General features: G+C 41.6%; 2 protein-coding genes across 12 annotated transcripts in view; one reads left to right on the top strand and one right to left on the bottom strand.

Annotated features, from left to right (window-relative positions):
- Positions 1-10,325, top strand: part of SLC10A6 (solute carrier family 10 member 6) — a 34,139-nt gene extending 23,814 nt beyond the window's left edge. The window contains exons 5-7 of one of the 2 annotated variants that reach the window (XM_070791745.1): positions 4,705-4,862; positions 6,382-6,500; positions 6,846-10,325. In XM_070791745.1, coding sequence (XP_070647846.1) covers positions 4,705-4,862; positions 6,382-6,500; positions 6,846-6,848 — 280 coding nt within the window. In that variant the 3' untranslated portion in view covers positions 6,849-10,325. Of the gene's footprint in view, positions 1-4,704; positions 4,863-6,381 lie in introns of both variants that reach the window. The other variant, XM_019963061.2, reaches the window with a different exon arrangement.
- A 5,349-nt stretch (positions 10,326-15,674) lies between these two features.
- The window catches only part of PTPN13 (protein tyrosine phosphatase non-receptor type 13), a 221,091-nt gene continuing 217,590 nt past the window's right edge, over positions 15,675-19,175 (bottom strand). For all 10 annotated transcript variants that reach the window (XM_070791737.1, XM_070791738.1, XM_070791736.1 and 7 more), the window contains 2 exons: positions 18,201-18,263; positions 15,675-16,346 (listed from right to left, as the gene is read on the bottom strand). In XM_070791737.1, the coding sequence (XP_070647838.1) occupies positions 16,251-16,346; positions 18,201-18,263 (159 nt within the window). In that variant the 3' untranslated portion in view covers positions 15,675-16,250. The remainder of the gene's footprint in view (positions 16,347-18,200; positions 18,264-19,175) is intronic.

The following is a 19,175-nucleotide window of genomic DNA, read 5'->3' as shown; positions in this document are numbered from 1 at the left end:
GAAATGAGTGCAGTTGTATGGTTTGAACATTCTTTGGCATTGTCTTTCTTTGGGATTGGAATGAAAACTGACCCAGTGGCCATTGCTGAGTTTTCCAGATTTGCTCACATAAAGTGCAGCACTTTAACAGCATCATCTTTTAGGATTTTAAATAGCTTCAACTGGAATTCCATCACCTCCATAAGCTTTGATAGTAGTAGTGCTTCCTAAGGTCCACTGATTTGACATTCCAGGATGTCTGGTTCTAGGTGAGTGACCATACCATTGTGTTTATCTGGGTAATTAAGATTTTTTTGTGTAGTTCTTCTGTGTATTCTTGCCCCCTCTTCTCAATCTCTTTTGCTTCTGTTAGGTCCTTACCATTTCTGGCCTTTATCATGCCCATCCTTACATGAAATAAACATTATAAAATATTACAAATGATAACACTCCATACTGTTTTGCCTGTCAATGAGATGAGCATTATCATACAGTGTTGGTGGGAACATAATTTGGCACAAACTCTCTGGAAGGCTATTTAGTCATATCAACAGCCTTATAAATATTTATAGCTATTAATTCAGTGACTTTATTTCTAGAAATCTGTCCTGAAGCTAGCAAATCAGATAAACAAACAAATACTGATGTACAAGGATATTAATTTCAGTGTTATGTGTGAATATAAAAAATAGAGACAGTTTAAATATCTGACAAAAGAGATATTTAATTCATGACTGTGTCTATGTGAGTACTATAATTCATCCATTTTAATGCTTTTGGAAAATACTTGAAATAAGTTTAAAAGGAGCAGGAAACAGTATGCATTTTGATTCCCATTTGTAGAAGAAAATAGAAAAATTTTATGCTTAGGAAAATATTGGACGAAATATACCATAGGCTAATTGGACTTCCCGGGTTGTCCAGCAGCTAATACTCCTCACTCCCAATGCATTGGGCCTGGGTTCAATCCCTGGTCAGGGAACTAGATCCTACAAGTTGCAGCTAAAAGTTTGCATGTCACTACTAAAACTCTGTGCAGTCACATAAACAAAAATATTTTGGCTTCCTTCATGGCTTAGTCAGTAAAGAACTTGCCTACAATGCAGGAGACCGCCTGCAATGCAGGAGAAATGGGTTTTGGTCCCTGGGTTAGGAAGATCCCCTGGGGAAGGAAATGGCAACCCATTCCAGTATTCTTGCCTGGAAAATTCCATGGTCAGCTGAGCCTGGAAGGCAGGCTATAGTTCATGGGCTCTCAAAGAGTCAGACACAATTGAGTGACTAAACCACCACTATGATAAATGTTTAATTTTGAGTAGTGGGATGAAGAGTAATTTTAGTTTCTTAATATTTCCTTGATATATTATCTAAATTTTTTGATGCATAATGAATATATACTACTTTTCAAATCAGAAAAGCATTATTGAAAAATAAACTGTGCCATTAAATTCCCAAAGTGATGTTTGGGGATTTTTTTTTTTTTTTCATGTTAACTGGTACTTTGTTTACAACCTAAACATTGTTGGGGATTTCCAGGTGGTGCTAGTGGTAAAGAATCTGCCTGCCAATGCAGGAGAGGAGAGTGACATGGGTTTGATCCCTGGGTCGGGAAGATCCCCTGGAGTAGGTAATGGCAACCCACTCCAGTATGCTTGCCTGGAGAATTCCATGGACAGAGGAGCCTGGCAGGCTACTGTCCATGGGGTTACAAAGAGTCAGACATGACTGAAGCAACTTAGCACATCACAAACATTGTCAATTTAAGAAGAAATCCACTGTGATATGTAGATCTCCCCATTTAAATTCTAGGGTTTCTTCTTTTGATCCTTGGTAAAATTTTATCCAAGAAACAGAATAGACACATATATGTATTTAAAAACATGAAGTGGGAGACTTTTAATCAGCTTTATGTTTTTGTCTACTTGGGAAACATTCAGGATGGTACCAAATAGTTGGTGAGGCTCTGCCAAGTGGCTCAGAGGTTAAAGCGTCTGCCTGCAGTGCGGGAGACCTGGGTTCGATCCCTGGGTCAGGAAGATCCCCTGGAGAAGGAAATGGCAACCCACTCCAGAATTCTTGCCTGGAGAATCCCATGGACGGAGGAGCCTGGTGGGCTACAGTCCACAGAATCGCAAGAGTCGGACACGACTGAGCGACTTCACTTCTGCCAAGTGTATCTCATTTACTTCTTGCTGCAAGTCTAAGAGGTAGATACTCTTGGTTACCCATTCTACAGATGAGCAAACCCTTTGGAGAAGTAATCTGACCAAGTTCATAGAACCAGAATGTGGTGGAGTTAAGATTTGGACCTGGGTTTTTTTTTTTTTTACAAGGTCAGTACAGCCATATCTGCAGGGGGCTGGTTCCAGGATCCCCTGAAGATACCAGACTCCAACTCCAAGGGTGCTCAACTTCCTTATATAAAATAACATAGTATTTGCATTTAACCTATGTACATCTTCCATAGGTCTTCCCAGGTGGCTCAATGGTAAGGGCCGCCTGCAGTACAGGAAACACAGATTCAATTCCTGGGTCGGGACTATCCCCTGGAGGAGGGCATGGCAACCCCCTCCAGTATTTTTGCCTGGGAAGTCCCATGGACAGAGGAGCCTGGTGGGTTGCAGTCCATGAGACTGCAAAAGACTTGGACACAACTTAGTGACTGAGCATGCATGCACATCTTCCATGTACTTGTCTCTAGATGACTTATAATACCTAACACAATGTAAATGCTACATAAATAGTTGCCTGCGAAGCAAGTTCAAGTTTTGCTTTTAGAAACCTTGCGCAATTTTTCTTTTCCAAAATATTTTTGATCTGAGGTTGGTTGAATCCATGGGCTGACTGTCCTTAGGAACACAGACTGTTGAGGATTTGAAATATAATTGAGTCTGGAGAGAAGGATTCCTATGGCAGAGTGTAGTCAGCACTCTTGTTTTTTCCCGCACTTGATGGCTTGAGAAATATCAGGACTGAGATACTGCATTTGCTTTGTGAATGGTCCAGGTATGAGGTACAGCTGTATAGCTTAATCATGTCAAATTATGGACAAGGTCTCTGAAAGAAGTGAGAGTAATCTGCAGAAAGCATAACAAGAAACAGGATAATTAGAAATAAAATCAGGGCCACTGAATTTGCCCTGTACTAGTGATAATAGGTTTACTCCCACATTACACACCTTGTCACCTTCACATCTCAGTCCAGTTTTCGTAGCGTGCTAAGTCACTTCCATCGTGTTCGATTCTTTGCAACCCCGTGGACCACAGCCCACCAGGATCCTCTGTCCATGGGATTCTCCAGACAAGAATACTTGGAGTGGGTTGCCATGCCCTTCTCCAGGGGATCTTCCAGACCCAGGGATTGAACCCTTGTCTCTAAGTCTCCTGAATTGGCAGGCAGGTTCTTTACCATGACAACCACCTGGGAAGCCAGTGTGGGTAGAGGAGCTGCCTTATCACATGCCTCTGTCCTCTCTTCTGCCATCTGTGAAAACCTCAAGATGCCCTTTGGAAACTGGAAAAGATGAAGCTGCCTAACCCAGCCTCCAAGGTCCTGCCTAGGTTTTCCTTTTTTCTCCTTCCTGCTCTTCCTTCCTTCCTCCCTTCCTCTCTTCCTTTGAAAACAAATCAAACAGAGAAAAGTATACAAAACTTATTACTAAACCCTTTCACCAAAGACTTCATTGCAGACATTTGGTTTTCACATAGGATTTTTATGTTTCTTTTTTTAAAAAATAATTTTATTTATTTATTTGGCCATGCTGGGTCTTCGTCGCCATGAGGGCTGCTCTCTGGTTGCGGTGCACAGGCTTCTCAGTGCGGTGGCTCCCTGGTTGTGGAGCACAGACTCTAGGGCGAGTGGGCTTCAGCAGTTGTGACTCCTGGGCTCTAGAGCACTGGCTCAGTAGTCGTGACTCAGAGGGTTAGTTGTCCCGCACCATGTGGGATCTTCCTGACCCAGGGATCAAACCCACATCTCCTGCACTGGCAGGCAGATTCCTCACTGAGACACTGGAGAAGCCCTGTTTAAGTTGCTGTTTGGTTGCTCAGTCGTGTCCAACTCTCTGCGACCCCATAGGCTGTGGCTTGCCAAGCTCCTCTGCCCATGGGATTTTGTAGGCAAGAATACTGGAGTGGGTTGCCATTTCCTTCTCCAGGGGATCTTCCCAACGCAGGGATGGAAGCTGAGTGTCCTGCATTGGCAGGCAGATTCTTTAGTTTACACTGTTTTGTCTCTGACTCAATTTTCCATTCTCACCTCCTTGTCCTTCACTTCCCACAGGCTGGCTTAGAGCATGAGCAGTGCTTACTGACCAGGCCACACTCATGTCTGTCCCCAAACAACCATTTCCCACATTAAATGCCTCTTTCCCTGTCCATCCTTTAATCCCACCCTTCCTCTGTGAAGCCTTCTCTAAAAGTGGCATTTACGCCACTTTTCTGAATTTCTGCACCATCTCCCTGACCCATCATCATGCTTGGTCGTGTGTTGTTTCCGTGTATCTTGTCTTTTCACCCAGATTCCTAGGGGAGGTTGGTAGAGCCCCATTCAAGAGGTGCTTCTTAAGAGACCGCCTACCGAGTAGGTACTCGTCAAATAATTATTGAAGCATTTGTAGTAAGCACTTTTGGTAGTCTCAGCTCCTGGCTTGCACTTATTACTATACGTAAGAGAAGATTTTTGTATAATCCTTATTGCTGGTACATAAAATTTTTGTCTTGGTAGGTGCAGGACAATTTCCTTAGAAACTGGAACTCAGAATGTTCAGATGTGCTTCACCATGCTGCAGTTATCCTTCACTGCAGAGCAACTGGTCCAGATATTTGGCTTCATATTGGCCTATGGACTTTTCCAGATGCTGAATGGGTTTTTCATGGTTGCTGGTACGTAAAGACCCCAGTGTGTAGGCGTGACTGAAAATTGTTCACCCAGTTCACAAACTCCTTTTTCAACATGAATCTACATGGACTGCCCTTGTGATACATTTTTAGCATGACATTTCTAGGGAACATAAATGTATAAACAAGATCCTGTGCCACAAGTGGAAGTTTCACAGAAAAATATTAAAAAAAAAAACTGTGAAAGTGAGCTTACAAACCAGTATGCTTTGCAAAGAAACAATGCACTCTCAGAACTGTCCATGAGCAATTATTTAATCTCAAAAATGACGTTATGTTTTATTAAGAAATATTCCAAATGTTATTTCACAGTACTTCTGTGACTAAGAATTGTGCTGAATGGCTGTGAAATATAATGCATACTGCTGCTGCTGCTGCTAAGTCGCTTCAGTCGTGTCCAACTCTGCGACCCCATAGATGGCAGGCCACTGGGTTGCCATTTCTTCCTCCGGTGCGTGAAAGTGAAAAGTGAAAGTGAAGTCGCTCAGTCGTGTCCAACTCTTAGCGACCCCATGGACTGCAGCCCACCAGGCTCCTCCGTCCATGGGATTTTCCAGGCAAGAGTACTGGAGTGGGGGTGCCATTGCCTTCTCCATAATGCATACACATACATTTTAAAAAACATACATATATATGTCCTTGGGCTTCCCTGATGGCTCAGACAGTAAAGAATCTGCCTGCAACGTGGGAAACCTGGGTTTGATCCCTGGGTTGAGAGGATCCTCTGGAGGAAGGCATGGCAACCCACTCCAATATTCTTGCCTGGAGAATCCCACGGACAGAAGAGTCTGGCAGGCTACAGTGCAGAGGTCACAGAGTCGGACATGACTGAGCAACTAAGCACAGCACAGCACATATGTGCTTACCCATCCCTATCATTATTCAGGGTCACAGAGGTTAAATTTAAAATATATAGACTGATAGATTAATCTTAGCCATTGTGAATTTATTGTCACAGAACAGATTCGACTAAGCCTCAATGATTACTCATAAAACTGATTATATACTGATTACTGACAGAACAATCAGTATAAGGAACACCAGGGTTTAATTTTCCCACAAGATATATTCTAGAAGAGTAAAACCCTGGTCTTAGATCCAAATTTTAAGACCTTCTCATGGTGAGACTGTTTCTGAAGGAATATGCTTGGTCCATTCCCAGTCACAAAAGCACCAGGGGAGCACCTGATCCGTAGTAAGCAATCCACAGGAGTTGCCGATTAACTGAATGAATGAATGACTGGATGAACGGATGGATAGATGGATGAGTTGTCAGCAATCTGATGAGTGTCTCAATCACAGAAGGTTCATTCCAGACAGAAATAGCCATCCTGATACACTGAATTATTTTGTTCTAGTTTTGTCTTCTTCCTCTTTTTCCCCGTGTTTATACATATGTGATCCAAAGCAAACAAACCCCCTAAGTTTTGACCCGTGTACAATGTTACCAAATTACAGTCTTTGCCAAAGTGATTTTTAAGTACTGGTGTGTTTTAACATTTAGCATATAAGATGTACAAGAGGAGATTGAAGAACAAACACGGAAACGAGAAGCCCAGTTGTCAAGAAGCCCGCCATAGGAAGAAATCCACTTCTCCTAAAGAGACCACTGCTTTCTTGGAGGTGAATGAAGAAGCCACTCTAAGTCCTGGGCCGTCGGGACCCGTGGATCCCCACGGTGCTCCCACGCCAACTGGTGACATCGCACGTGCCAATTAGGGGCTTGTTGGTTTGACTACACCTTGCCTCCCTGAGTGGCCAGTAGAGACAGCGCAGAGCTGACGAGCGAATCTTGTTGGCGGGGCTTGTGGGAATGTGTGTGATGGTAACATATTTATATTTTTGTGTGGCTTGTGAGTTGTCATAGGATCCCCTTGGAGAATATGTTCTGCCTATTTCTGGTTCTTCCTTTGGGGGTTTACACAACATGTTTACTAGTTGCTATGTGTGTTCTTGTCTCCCGTACAGTGAAGAGCGATCCCCATCGTTACATGAAGTCGTCAAGCTGTGAATTTTAATCTCACAAGTTAAGCCTCTGGGTAGAAATGTCACCTCACACTGCAGGGCAAGGACAGAGTCTGGACCCACTTGACTTCTTGACTTTGGGCAAGTGCTTTGGGGTAGTGGGGAGAAAACATACAGCTCTTATAAAAATGGGGTCTTTTCTCAAATGATGATTGTTTTTTAAGGGCTTGAAAATCTTAGATTTATAGATGTAATACGAGCAATTACATTACATTCCCTAGAGGGAATCTAATGAACCCTTGAGGGTAGTATTTTTACTCCCTAGAGACAGGCATGTTTATTCTTCTAATATATAGATTTACGAGTTATATAATTTAAAAAGGGCATTCCATGTATACTGTTGCATAAATCACTAAATGATTAATCACTGACTCAGTGGACATGAGTTTGAGCAAACTCCAGGAGATGAAGGACAGGGGAGCTGGGGTGCTGCAGTCCATGGGATTGCAGAGTTGGACATGACTTAGCGACTGAACAACAAAACCAACAATATATTACAGAGCATCTTTACATGTCGGTCTGTGTTGACCTATCTCATTCTTTAGAACAGTGGCTTCATAGAAGTATTCCAGTGTATGGAAGGATTGTAATTTATTTCACCATTTCTTCTTCAAGGACATTTAGATAGCTTTCAACTTCTTGGTATTACAGTGCTATCACAAACACCTGTGCCTCCATGCCAGTATTTCTGTAGGATCATTTTCTAGACTTGAATTGCCAGGCTGATTGCACATTAAAATGCTGGGCAGAGAGCTCTCTGGCAACGTGGTACCAGCAGTGCCTGAGTGTCTGGTTTCCCACAGCCATATTCATCTTAAGAACGATCGTTCTGCTTTGTGAAAATATCTCATTTAAAATTGAATTGTAAAAATCGAGTGAAGCATTTTTCATGAGTGCGTGTTCATGTCCTTTGCCCGCTTTTCTATTGTATTTTTTCCTTTTTGACTGATAAATTTGAACACATGGTGGACAGTGACTCTGCTCTGTTCTGTCAATATTTTACCGCTCTTTTGTCTCTTAGTTTTGTATAATGTCTTTTGCTGTATGGAAGTTTCACATGTTCAGCTTTATTAGTCTTTCAAAATTGTATTTTGACCTTAAGATAGATATATCAAATGTTAGAATATTTATATCTTTGTGTGGATCATGAATTGTAAAAGACCCCTTTTTCATGAATGTATGTGGCCCCTTTTCAGGGAGTTCTTTTTGGGGTCAACATATTTACTAGCTGCTGAGTATACTGTCTGAAGTAGATAAAACCCATCCTTCTCCTCTAACATTATTAAAAATATTTCCTATATTTTCTATTACTTTGATCAACTAAATATGTACATATTTATTTTGAATTTTTCTATGCTATGTTAAAAATCTGTTTAATTGTCCTAACATCATATACTGAATGAGTCCTCTTTTCTCTACTGATATGAAATGCCACTTTATAACTTTCTATTACTGTGTTTTATTGGGCTCTGCTTGGTTCCATTTTTAAATTATTTGTTAATTGTGAAATGTGTAAAAGCATATTGTCTGAGATTAGTGCTTTACAATTTTATTTTGTAACTATACCCAAGAACTTACAGGTTTTATATATATAATGGCAATGGTTATTATGGTATTTTCCCAATTAAGGCCATCTTCATGGTAGTACAGAAAGAGACAGATTAGGGATCACAAGTATATGTATATGGAAAGGAAGTTCACACATGTGTGACATGATTGTTAATTCTCAACTGCTGCAGTTAACATAGTAGAATTGGCTGTTCAGTGATCCCCAGTTCCAAAATGAGCATTCCCATGCGTTTGAAAGGATCCTAAAGAAAGGGATTAAATCATTTGTCTACATAGGCACCTAACAGAAAATGGTAAATTCCCATGTTCCATTCTCAAAGTATTAACTGCATGATCAGTGTTTACCACCATCAGGACAGGTCTGGAGACGAGTACACCAAAAGCCATCCTTTAAGACAGAAACAACAGAAATCAACGTAAGGGTTTGAAAGTAGTCACACTGGAAGATTGCCATCTCCAGAGATGGTTGTAAACATGTCATTGAGAGGAAAGAGGAACAGTCAAGTCGAGACTTCCCTGGTGGTCCAGCGGCTAAGACTGTGCTCCCAATGCAGGAGGCTGGGGGTTTGAGCTCTGGTCGGGGAACTAGATTCCACATGTTGCAGCTAAGAGCTTGCACGTGGCAACTGAAAGATCCTGCGTGCTGCAACTAAGATCGACACAGCCAAATAAATAAAATAAATACAAAAAAAAAAAAAAAAGGTTGTCCAAGAGGTCAGGCATTATCTTTAAAAAAAAAAAAAAACGTAACTAAACAAAAGCTCTAACTGAATAAACTGTATTCTAACTGATCTAAATAATCATGTGTTCATAAAAGCAGGGCCCCTATGAAGTTCAGAAGTGGGGAGTGCAGAGGAATGTTAAGCAGAATGAGTCAGCTCTGTGTCTGGAAAAGACCCAGGTGGGCAGCTGAGACAGCAGAGTGTAGTGGGAAGAACCTGGGCTTTACCAGAGCTATTTGTTGTAACACACTTAAAGAGCTAGAACGGGTTGTCGTCAGGCAGTCCTTGAATTGAATCCCAGTTGTTATTTGGACAATCTTGAGCAAGGTTCAGTCTCCCTTCTTAAAAAGGATGTTATCCTGCCCACCAGTGGGTTGGAATCACCCCTGGGACCACCTGGGGTCTGCAGTGGGCTGCCCTGAGACCCTGACCAGTCTACCAGTGGGTTGGCACTGGCTGACCTCCTTTGGCTGTGCAGTCAACTACACTGGGACCCAATAGTGCCGACCAGTGGGCCTGAAGCCACTGCACTAGGCAGGGCCTGGAAGGAGCAGGGCCAGGACTAGCCTTGCCCAACAATGTGCCCACTGCAGTCAGCCCTGCCATTAAAAAAAATAAAAGGGGCCCATGCAGCCAACATAAGGTGAATGCCTAGAGCATACAGCTCTGGTGACCAGAGGGAGTGTACTGCTGAGGCCCATAATGTGTCTTCTACATAAGGCAGTTTTTTAAGATTGGGAAACATAACCTACCTACATAATGCAAATGAGAGAATTAAGTCAATGAAAAGACAGAAGAATATGTTCCAGATGAGGAACAAGACCAAAATCTCAGAAAAACTAAGTGGAGATAAGCAATTTACCCAACAGAGTTTAAGGTAATGATCATAAAGATGCAAAACAAATTCAAGAGAAAAATGGATGGGGACTTCCCTGGTGGTTCAGTGGCTAAGACGCCGTACTCCTGTGCTCTCAATGCAGGGGGCCTGGGTTCAATCCCTGGCCAGAGAACTGGATCCCAAATGCTGTAACTAAAGATTTCACATGCCTCAATGAATAGCAAAGACCCCACATACTGAAACTAGGACCCGGCATAGCCAAATAAATAAATATTAAAAAAAAAAAAAGAAAAATGGATGAACACGGTGATAAGTTTAACAGAGAGCTAGAAAATATAAAGAACCAAACAGAGCTGAAGACTACAATAAAAGAAATAAACATATACACTAGAAGGAATCAATAGTAGATTAGACGATATGGAGGAATGGATCAGTGCTAGAAGACAGCAGAGGAAATCACTCAAGCTGAAAAAACAAAAATCAGTTTAAGAGACCTCCAGAACAACATCAAGCATACTAACATTTACAGTATAGGGGTCACAGAAGGAGGAGAGAGAGGAAGGGGCAGAGAACATACTTGAAGACATAATAGCTGAATATTTCCCTAATCTGGGAAAAGAAACAGACATTCAGGTCCAGGAATCACAGAGTCCCAAACAAGATAAACCTACTAAAGAGAACCACATTAAGACACATTGTGATTAAAATGGCAAAAATTAAAGATAAAGTGAGAATTTAAAAGAAGCAAGGGAAAAGCACCTAGTTATGTACAAGGACATTCCTATAAGATTATTAGCTGACTTTTTAGTAGATTGCAGGCCAGATGGGAGTAGCATGATATATTCAAAGTGACAGAAAAAAATGTACACCAAGAGTACCCTATCCAACAAGGCTATCATTCGGGTTTGAAGGAGAGAGAAAGAATTTTACAGAGAAGCAAAAGCTAAGAGAGTTCAGCACAACTAAATCAACAGTATAAGAAACGTTAAAGAGATGTCTCTAAGTGGAAAAGAAAAGGCCAACAGTAGAAGTATGAAAATCATGAAAGAAGTCGTCTCATTGGTAAAGACAAGTATACATAAAGGTAGTAGATCAAACACTTATAAAGCTAGCAGGAAAGGTAAAAGACAAAAGTAGTAAAATCATCTATATCTAAAATGATTGGTTTAAGGATACACAAAACAAAAAGACGTAAAATATGTCAAACACATGAAATGTGGGGAGAGGGAACAAAAATGCAGGGTTGTTACCAATGCAGTTGAACTTAAGAAATCAACTTAAATACACACACACAAAAGAGAAAGGAGTCCAAACACAACACTACAGATAATCATCAAATCATAAGGGAAGAGAGCAAAAGATGAAGGAACAGGACTTCCCTGGCGGGAATACGCCAGTGATTAAGACTCCACACTTTCACTGCAGGGGGACATGGTTCAGTGACTGGGGAACTAGGATTCCACATTTGCACAGTGCAGTAAAAACAAACAAACAAAATAGAGCTTCAAAACAAGCAGAAAACAATGAACAAAATGCCAATATGTATATACCTATTACTAATTACCACGAAGTGACTAAAAGGATAAAAAAAAAAAAGACACACATATATGCTGCCTACCAGAGACTCACTTCAGATCTAAAGACATACATAGACTGAAAGTGAGGGGTGGAAAACAAAAGAAAGCTGGGGCACCAGTACTTATATCCAACAGGATAGACTTTAAAACAAAGATTGTAACAAGAGAAGGCATTACATAATGGTTACATAAGATATCAATCCAACATAAAGATACAACAATTGTAAATATATATGCACCCAGTATAGTGGCAGAAAGTGAAGAGGAGCTAAGAACCTCTTGAGGGTGAAAGAGAAGAGTGAAAAAGTTGGCTTAAAACTCAGCATTCTAAAAACTAAGATCATGGTAGCTGGTCCCATCACTTCATGGCAAAGAGAAGGGGAAAAAGTGGAAACAGTAACAGATCTTATTTTCTTGGGCTCCAAAATTACTACAGACAGTGACTGCAGCCATGAAATTAAGACGCTTGCTCTTTGGAAGAAAAGCTACGACAAACCTAGACAGCATATTAAAAAGCAGAGACATTACTTTGCTGACAAAGGTCTGTTTAGTCAAAGCTATGGTTTTTCTAGTAGTCATGTATGGATGTGAGAGTTGGACCATAAAGAAGGGTGAATGCCAGAGAACTGATGCTTTCAAATTGTGGTGCTGGAGATGACTCTTCAAGAGTCCCTTGGACTGCAAGGAAATCAAACCAGACAATCCTCAAGTAGGTCAACCCTGAATATTCATTGGAAGGACTGATGCTGAAGCTGAAGCTTCAATACTTTGGCCACCTGATGTGAACAGCTGACTCTCTGGAAGAGACCCTGATGCTGGGGAAGACTGAAGGCAAAAGGGGAAAGGCAGGCAGAGGATGAGATGGGTAGCTAGCATCACCAACTCAATGGACGTGAACCTGAGCAAACTCTGGGAGATAGTGAAGGATAGAGAAGTTGGATAGGCATGCTGCACTTCATGGGGTCACAAAGGGTCAGATACAACTTAGAGACTGAACAACAACAACAAATAAGACCCGAAATCATAAAGCTTCTAGAAGAAAACATAGGTGATATGTTTTTTGACACTGGTCTTAGCAATAATGTTTTGGATATGTCTCCTCAGGCAAGGGAAACAAAACCAAAAATACACAAGTGGGACTACATCCGCCATTATCACACTGTAGAATCAAGCCCGGCAACTGTCTACTTCTGAACTTGTTTTCTTAAAGAAAGAAACCTCTAAATTGTGTAAGCCTGTTGATTTAGTTTTTGGTTGTTTGCAGTCAAGTGCAACTCCAAATTGATATATTAAAGTTTAAATTGACTTTAAAATATTATGCAGGTCAATGCATAATTTGTTACATTTATCTCAACCATAACAAAGTACCTTGAATTATGTAAAATGGAAACACATTCTTTCACTATCAAGATATCTGACTGAAGGGCAGCTTTTGTGAGTTGTTAATTTCTTGGATGTATCACATTGCATTTAGATAACTAGACATTTTAAAACCAAGAGATCTAACAGGCAATCTGGAACCACAGATGTGAACACCTGACCTTTTCTCAATCACCATTTCTCTCCTTTTTATCTTGATACAGAAATATTTCTACTAATACATATACCAAACCTGGGGACAAAAGTGATGTATCCAGTCTTACATACTCAGGACCATACTAAGATATATCTTTTAGAATATGCAACTTCAGTCCAGTTTTATAGATAGATTCCATCACTTCTTGTGCTTCTCCTTCTTTTGTGTAGAGTTGTCTTGTCACTGGGATCAGCTGCTTAGCCAACTCACTTCCCAGCTTCTCTGTGCTCAGGGACACTGACCAGTTCTTGCTGATGGAATGAGTGGCAGTCATGTGCTTTGCTTCCAGGCTGCCCAGCTTGAAAGATCCCCCATAGTCTTTCCCCCTTTTCTGGCTGGGGGTATGGAGATGATTCTCATGATGACCTTGGAAACTGTGTTGATTATAGAAACTCCATCAGCCCGGGCTCCTACCAACTGGAGGGAGGAGAGGCAGCCTGCCGAGCTCTTCCCCTACCCAGAACTCTTAGAGAAACTTCTGTTGTGTTTGAGCCACTCTGTTTGGCTGTGCGTGTTCTAGTACTTAGCTGTCTGACGTGCGTTAGGAGCCGAGGTGTATTTATTCACGCGTTTGCTGAGTGCCTCCTTGTGCCACCCTAGCTCTGTGGCCTCAGCATGCTTCCTACCAGTGCGGCCCTAGCCAAGGGTTCCCCGCACTCTGGTAGCGGAGCCACGTTCCGGGGCGGGGTTGGGGGGGGGCAGTAACATGTTTGCTATAATGAAATTTCCATTCAGGGTCCCTAAAGCGAAACTCACATTTTCTTCCCCCAGTTTGCATTTCCTAGCTACGTTCTTTCCAGAAAAAGCATCTTCTCCAGCTTTCCCCCTGCCCATCTCTGTGGACTTCGGATGGGAGCTAATCACCTCCAGCTGTACTGGCTCCCGGAGCCCCGCTGGCCTCATTTCCTGTGCTTATGACAGGAAAACAAGGTCTCACCATTCCAGCCCACTCAGGAGTTTCCAAATAGCTTTTAAAGCAACAGAACCACCCCCCCTCCCCCGGCCCCACTCCAAATTGTTCCTACAACCCAATCTGTAGAAACTGTTCTGATGGAAGTGGGAGTGATGGTGATGAAGTATGCTTCTCTTAAGAGATTCAGAGCTACTTCTGAAAAGTGAAGTGAACTGAAAGGGTTCACTTTCAGGACTCTTTGCGACCCCATGGACTGCAGCTCACCAGGCTCCACTGTCTATGGGATTCTCCAGGGAAGAATACTGGAGTGGGTTGAATTCCCTTCTCCAGGGGATCTTCCTGATCCTGCACTGCAGGCAGATTCTTTACCGTCTGAGTCACCAGGGTAGTCCTGTCACTTCTGATGTAGGACTCAAACCTGCTGCCTGGTGAGGAGTCAGCCACATCCCTGTGGACTTTTGTGCATTTCCTGATGTTGTCTTCTGGAGAAGGCAATGGCACCCCACTCCAGTACTCTTGCCTGGAAAATCCCATGGACAGAGCCTGGTAAGCTGCGGTCCATGGGGTCGCTAAGAGTCAGACATGACTGAGCGACTTTACTTTCACTTTTCACTTTCATGCATTGGAGAAGGAAATGGCAAGTCACTCCAGTATTCTTGCCTGGAGAATCCCAGGGATGGGGGAGCCTGGTGGGCTGCTGTCTATGGGGTCACACAGAGTCGGACACGACTGAATCGACTTAGCAGCAGCAGCTCTTCAGGAGTAGTTCCCAGGAGATCTTGGGTAAGATCAGACATTCCAGTTAATTAGCTCAGAATTGGTCAATCCTATGAGGAGGAATCAAGCAGTTTCCGGGGTCTTGGGATGGCATCAATCATGGCAGAGTGGAGGAATGCTGTCAGAACTAGGAGTTAGTGAAACACGTTTGGTACTGAGAATTGGAAGTGGGTTCTTCAAAGCTGATCTCTTTCCTTTGTGGGGCATGCTAAGTTGCTTCAGTCCTGTCTGACTCTTGGTGACCCTATGGACTGTAGCCTGCCAGGCTTCTCTGTCCATGAGATTCTTCAGGCAAGAATACTGGAGTGGGTTGCTATGCTTTCCCTCCAGGGGGATCCTGCCAACTCAGGGGTCAAACCTGAGTCTCTCACGTCTCCTGCACTGGCAGGCAGGTTCTTTTCCACTAGCGCCGCCTGGGAAGCTGTTTCCTTCAGGCAGAATCAACATCAACCTCCCAGGAAGCGTGATACTGTTTTCTTTCATTAACCCTTGTCAGCGAGATATTCTGAGTTTTGCAACAACTAGGACTTGAAAATTCTGATTCAGGCGTCAGTTAGGCTTGTGGGGAGGAGGCGGGAAGGGAGACTGAATTTCTTAGCCACTGTCAGTCAGTACCTGACCCTCATGTCAGAGTCTGCAGACCTCCAGGGGTTCCAACAATACTCCCAGTCTCTGGTTGGCATGACTGGGACCAAATGGGGAGATGGGAAGTTGCAGTCCAGAAGTTCCTGCCTTCACAGGGTCCTACATGTTGTTAAAAAACAGCACACTGAAAATGTTACACTTGTCTGCACACACTCTTGGCTTGTTCACGTTTTAAGGTGTATTTTTATTTACAAAGTGAGCGGATGTATAGCATGATGCAGTTACAAACATATTTGGTATCTCTATTTTCATGGAAAAGTATATAAATATATTACAGGAAGTTCTAGATAGTAAACATTAGAAATTGATATAGGGAATGTTTGCTACCTTTTTTTTTTCTATGCCAATATTACTGTCATTTAAAGCTTAAATACTGGCTTCAAGTATCCCCTATAAAATAGCTCTAGTTTTTAAAAAAATACTGGAAAATAATTTTGCTATAAACAAGATTGGTACATGAAAAATAGACTCGATATGTCTATAGTCAAATGCTGCCTTATTCATCCCTAAGATCTGCATTATTCAGTTAGTGTTAAAAAAATCTCTGATACTTATCACAGGTTGCAGCAGCTGTAAAAATACAGCAGGTCACCATTATTTACTGTTATTAAGAACGCCCCTCTAAGGTAGAGGAGAATAAGTATAATGAGGTTTTATGGACTTGCTGTCCTGTGACCTTTAAGTAGAGAGCAAAGAAATGGACAGATATCCAGAAGGCTGTTCTTCTCATGTCATTTCAGAGGCTGGGGCTGCTCTTTTTGCTCTTCTTCAGCTTGAAGACGTGTCAGGACATAAAGGATGACTTGATAGCAGAAAATATATTGATCCTAGAACAACAACAAAAAAAGGAGACAGGGAGAGCAGACTTCAGCTGTCTAGTGTGAATATATGATATATAGCTTCACCAATGTTGGAAGCGATGTTTGAGTAATTTTGAAAATATGGAAAAGCTGTGTTATAAGGTTGAAAGTAAAAGCAGGATGCAGAATTGTGCAGTGTCATGAAAATGACAAGAAAGAGAAACCCGACTGACAAAGTGTGGAAGGAAGCAGCCTTGGGGTGGTGGGTGAGTGCTAACTGAAGTTATCTCCGATGGGTGGGCCACCTCTATTTTTTGTGCTTTGGTGATACTTACGGTCCTCTGGTTTCTAACCCTGTACCCTCCTCCCCAAACCACGTCTTGTTCTAGCACAGCAGCTGGAGTGGTCCTTTAAGATGGGCGTTAACTTATGTCATTCCATACTGACAATCCCGTGATGGCTCCATCTCACTCAGGGGGAGCCCCAAGCTCTGGCCCTGTCACCTCCTCTCACCCCTCCCCTCCTGCTCCCTCTGCCTCAGCCACTGGTTGTGACTACTCTTGAACACAGAAGACGAACTCCTATCATGGACCTCTTCGAAGGCGGTTCTGTCCGCCTGAAAGGTTCTTTCTCCCAGACATCCGTATGACCACCTGCTTCATGTCCTTCACATCTCTGCTCAAGGGGTTACATCCTCAGTGGCACCACTCCATGTAAAGTATCACCCAACCTGCCATGACTCATCCTCTACCCAACTCTTTTTCCTTCTAAAGCACTTACCACTTTCAAATATCTTATAACTTATAGCATAACCGAGTACAGTAAATGGATCTATTATCTGCCTTGCTCATCACCACCCACCAGAAGATCTTTTATTCTGGCAGAAGATCTTTGTTATTCAAGTTATTTACTGACATGCCCCAAGCGCCTAGAAGAGTGCCTGGCATACAGTAGACACTTAATAAATATCTGCTGAACAAGTGAACTTCTGGGTCTAAAGAACTATTTTTTTATATGTTTTCTTTACCTAAAAAAAAAAAAAAAAAAAGACTGAATAAGTCTTAATATTTAGGAGACTTAATTTGAATTTAAAAGGTATATGAAAGGAAAGGTGGCAAGTTTTAATTTTAAAAATAGTAAACTTTTGTATTTTTTGGGAGCTAGAGAAATATAAGTTAACAGATATATGGACACAGCTTCCACATCAAACAAAAAAAAAAGAGAGGAGGAAAAAGAGAGAGAGGAAGAGAAGACCAGATGTATAGTGTGAATATATACTGATATATATAGCTTCACCACTATTGGAAGTGATGTTTGAGCAACTTTGAAAATATGGAAAAATCGTGTTATACGGTTGAATGTAAGATGCGGGATACAGAACTGTGCAATGTATTCCCCTCCCACTATAAACAAAAAGGACAGTTGAACTATGCAGAGTAGACAGACACTCTAAGTCATGTAGTCCCTGGGAAGGACCCATGTCTGCAGGTCAGTGGGTGACATAACCTACCTTTTAACTTTAGGTAAGAGAAATGAAAATGACCAAAGGAGAGGATAAACGAACTCTTTCCCAAGCTAAGAACTCCAGACTCCCTTTATGCCTTCAAGTCAATGCTGCCGAAACCATTCCCTCTCAGGAAAATTCTGTAGCAAGAATATTACCTTCTCTTTTTAAGGTTGGAATTGAAATGCCACTAATTACATGCTATTTTGTCCCACATCAAATTTTTGCCCCCAATGTGCCATCCTATTCTCTGTAATCTATTCATTGTTGGTATTGCATTTTCTTATTTTTTAAACTAAAAGGCAATATTGAAAAAAAGACAGCCCTAGAAATACTTTTACAAAAATCTTCATCAGAAGGTAGGAGCCGACACTCACCTCTGTCTGAACCATTCCGTGTCTCTGTAGTCTCATGCAGCGCACTAAATCGGAGATGTCGAACTGCCAAAGGAAACAGAGTCTGTATATTATATAAAAATGATAACTGACTTTGAACCCCAAAGATTCACCAAGGAGTGGCTTATATAGATTTCTTCACCCCGATCTCCTTTCCCTTCTATCAGTCTTGAGGAAGTCTTCCAGACAAAATGAGTTGGTGAACTGACTTTGCCATCATTTGATAATTTTATTTATTATCTTTCTAAGAATTAGGATGTTTATTCTATTAGAAAGTCCCCAATAGGAATTCTCTTTCCTTTGGAACAACTAATTTCTAGTGTCTCCATTAACTATTTTTCCTATATTTTGCTGCTCAGAATAAAATTCCTGATCTTCTTATATCCCCAATGGAGAAATAGACTGTTTTGTCCTACTTAAATTATCATGAGTGTGTGAAGAGCAAGATAGTATGGTTCTTGGCAAATTCTTTAAGAGATAATGATTAGTTACATATTATGTATAGTAAGATAACATTTTAAGTATGATTTATACTAATTTAGGTTTTAAGTAAGATTATACTCTTATTTGACTTCACTTTCACTTTTTACTTTCATGCATTGGAGAAGGAAATGGCATCCCACTCTAGTGTTCTTGCCTGGAGAATCCCAGGGACGGGGGAGCCTGGTGGGCTGCCATCTATGGGGTCGCACAGAGTCGGACACGACTGAAGCGACTTAGCAGCAGCAGCAGCATACTCTTATTAACTTTGCTTATTTAGTAGTAATTTGAAAAATCAGGAGTAATTGTTTAGACAATTCAGTATCAATTTGTATAATAAAGTATGTGTTTCCCACCTATAGGTAACAATAACAATAACAAAATAATATAAACTTTCATTTCAAAGATACACTTTCTTGGGCACTTCAATATTTCTGTCTCTAAAAGTGTGATAACAACAATGAATATCTTACACAA

The sequence above is a fragment of the Bos indicus genome, chromosome 6, assembly GCF_029378745.1.
Source record: "Bos indicus isolate NIAB-ARS_2022 breed Sahiwal x Tharparkar chromosome 6, NIAB-ARS_B.indTharparkar_mat_pri_1.0, whole genome shotgun sequence".
Lineage (NCBI taxonomy): Eukaryota > Metazoa > Chordata > Mammalia > Artiodactyla > Bovidae > Bos > Bos indicus.
This window is presented reverse-complemented; position numbering and strand designations above follow the sequence as displayed.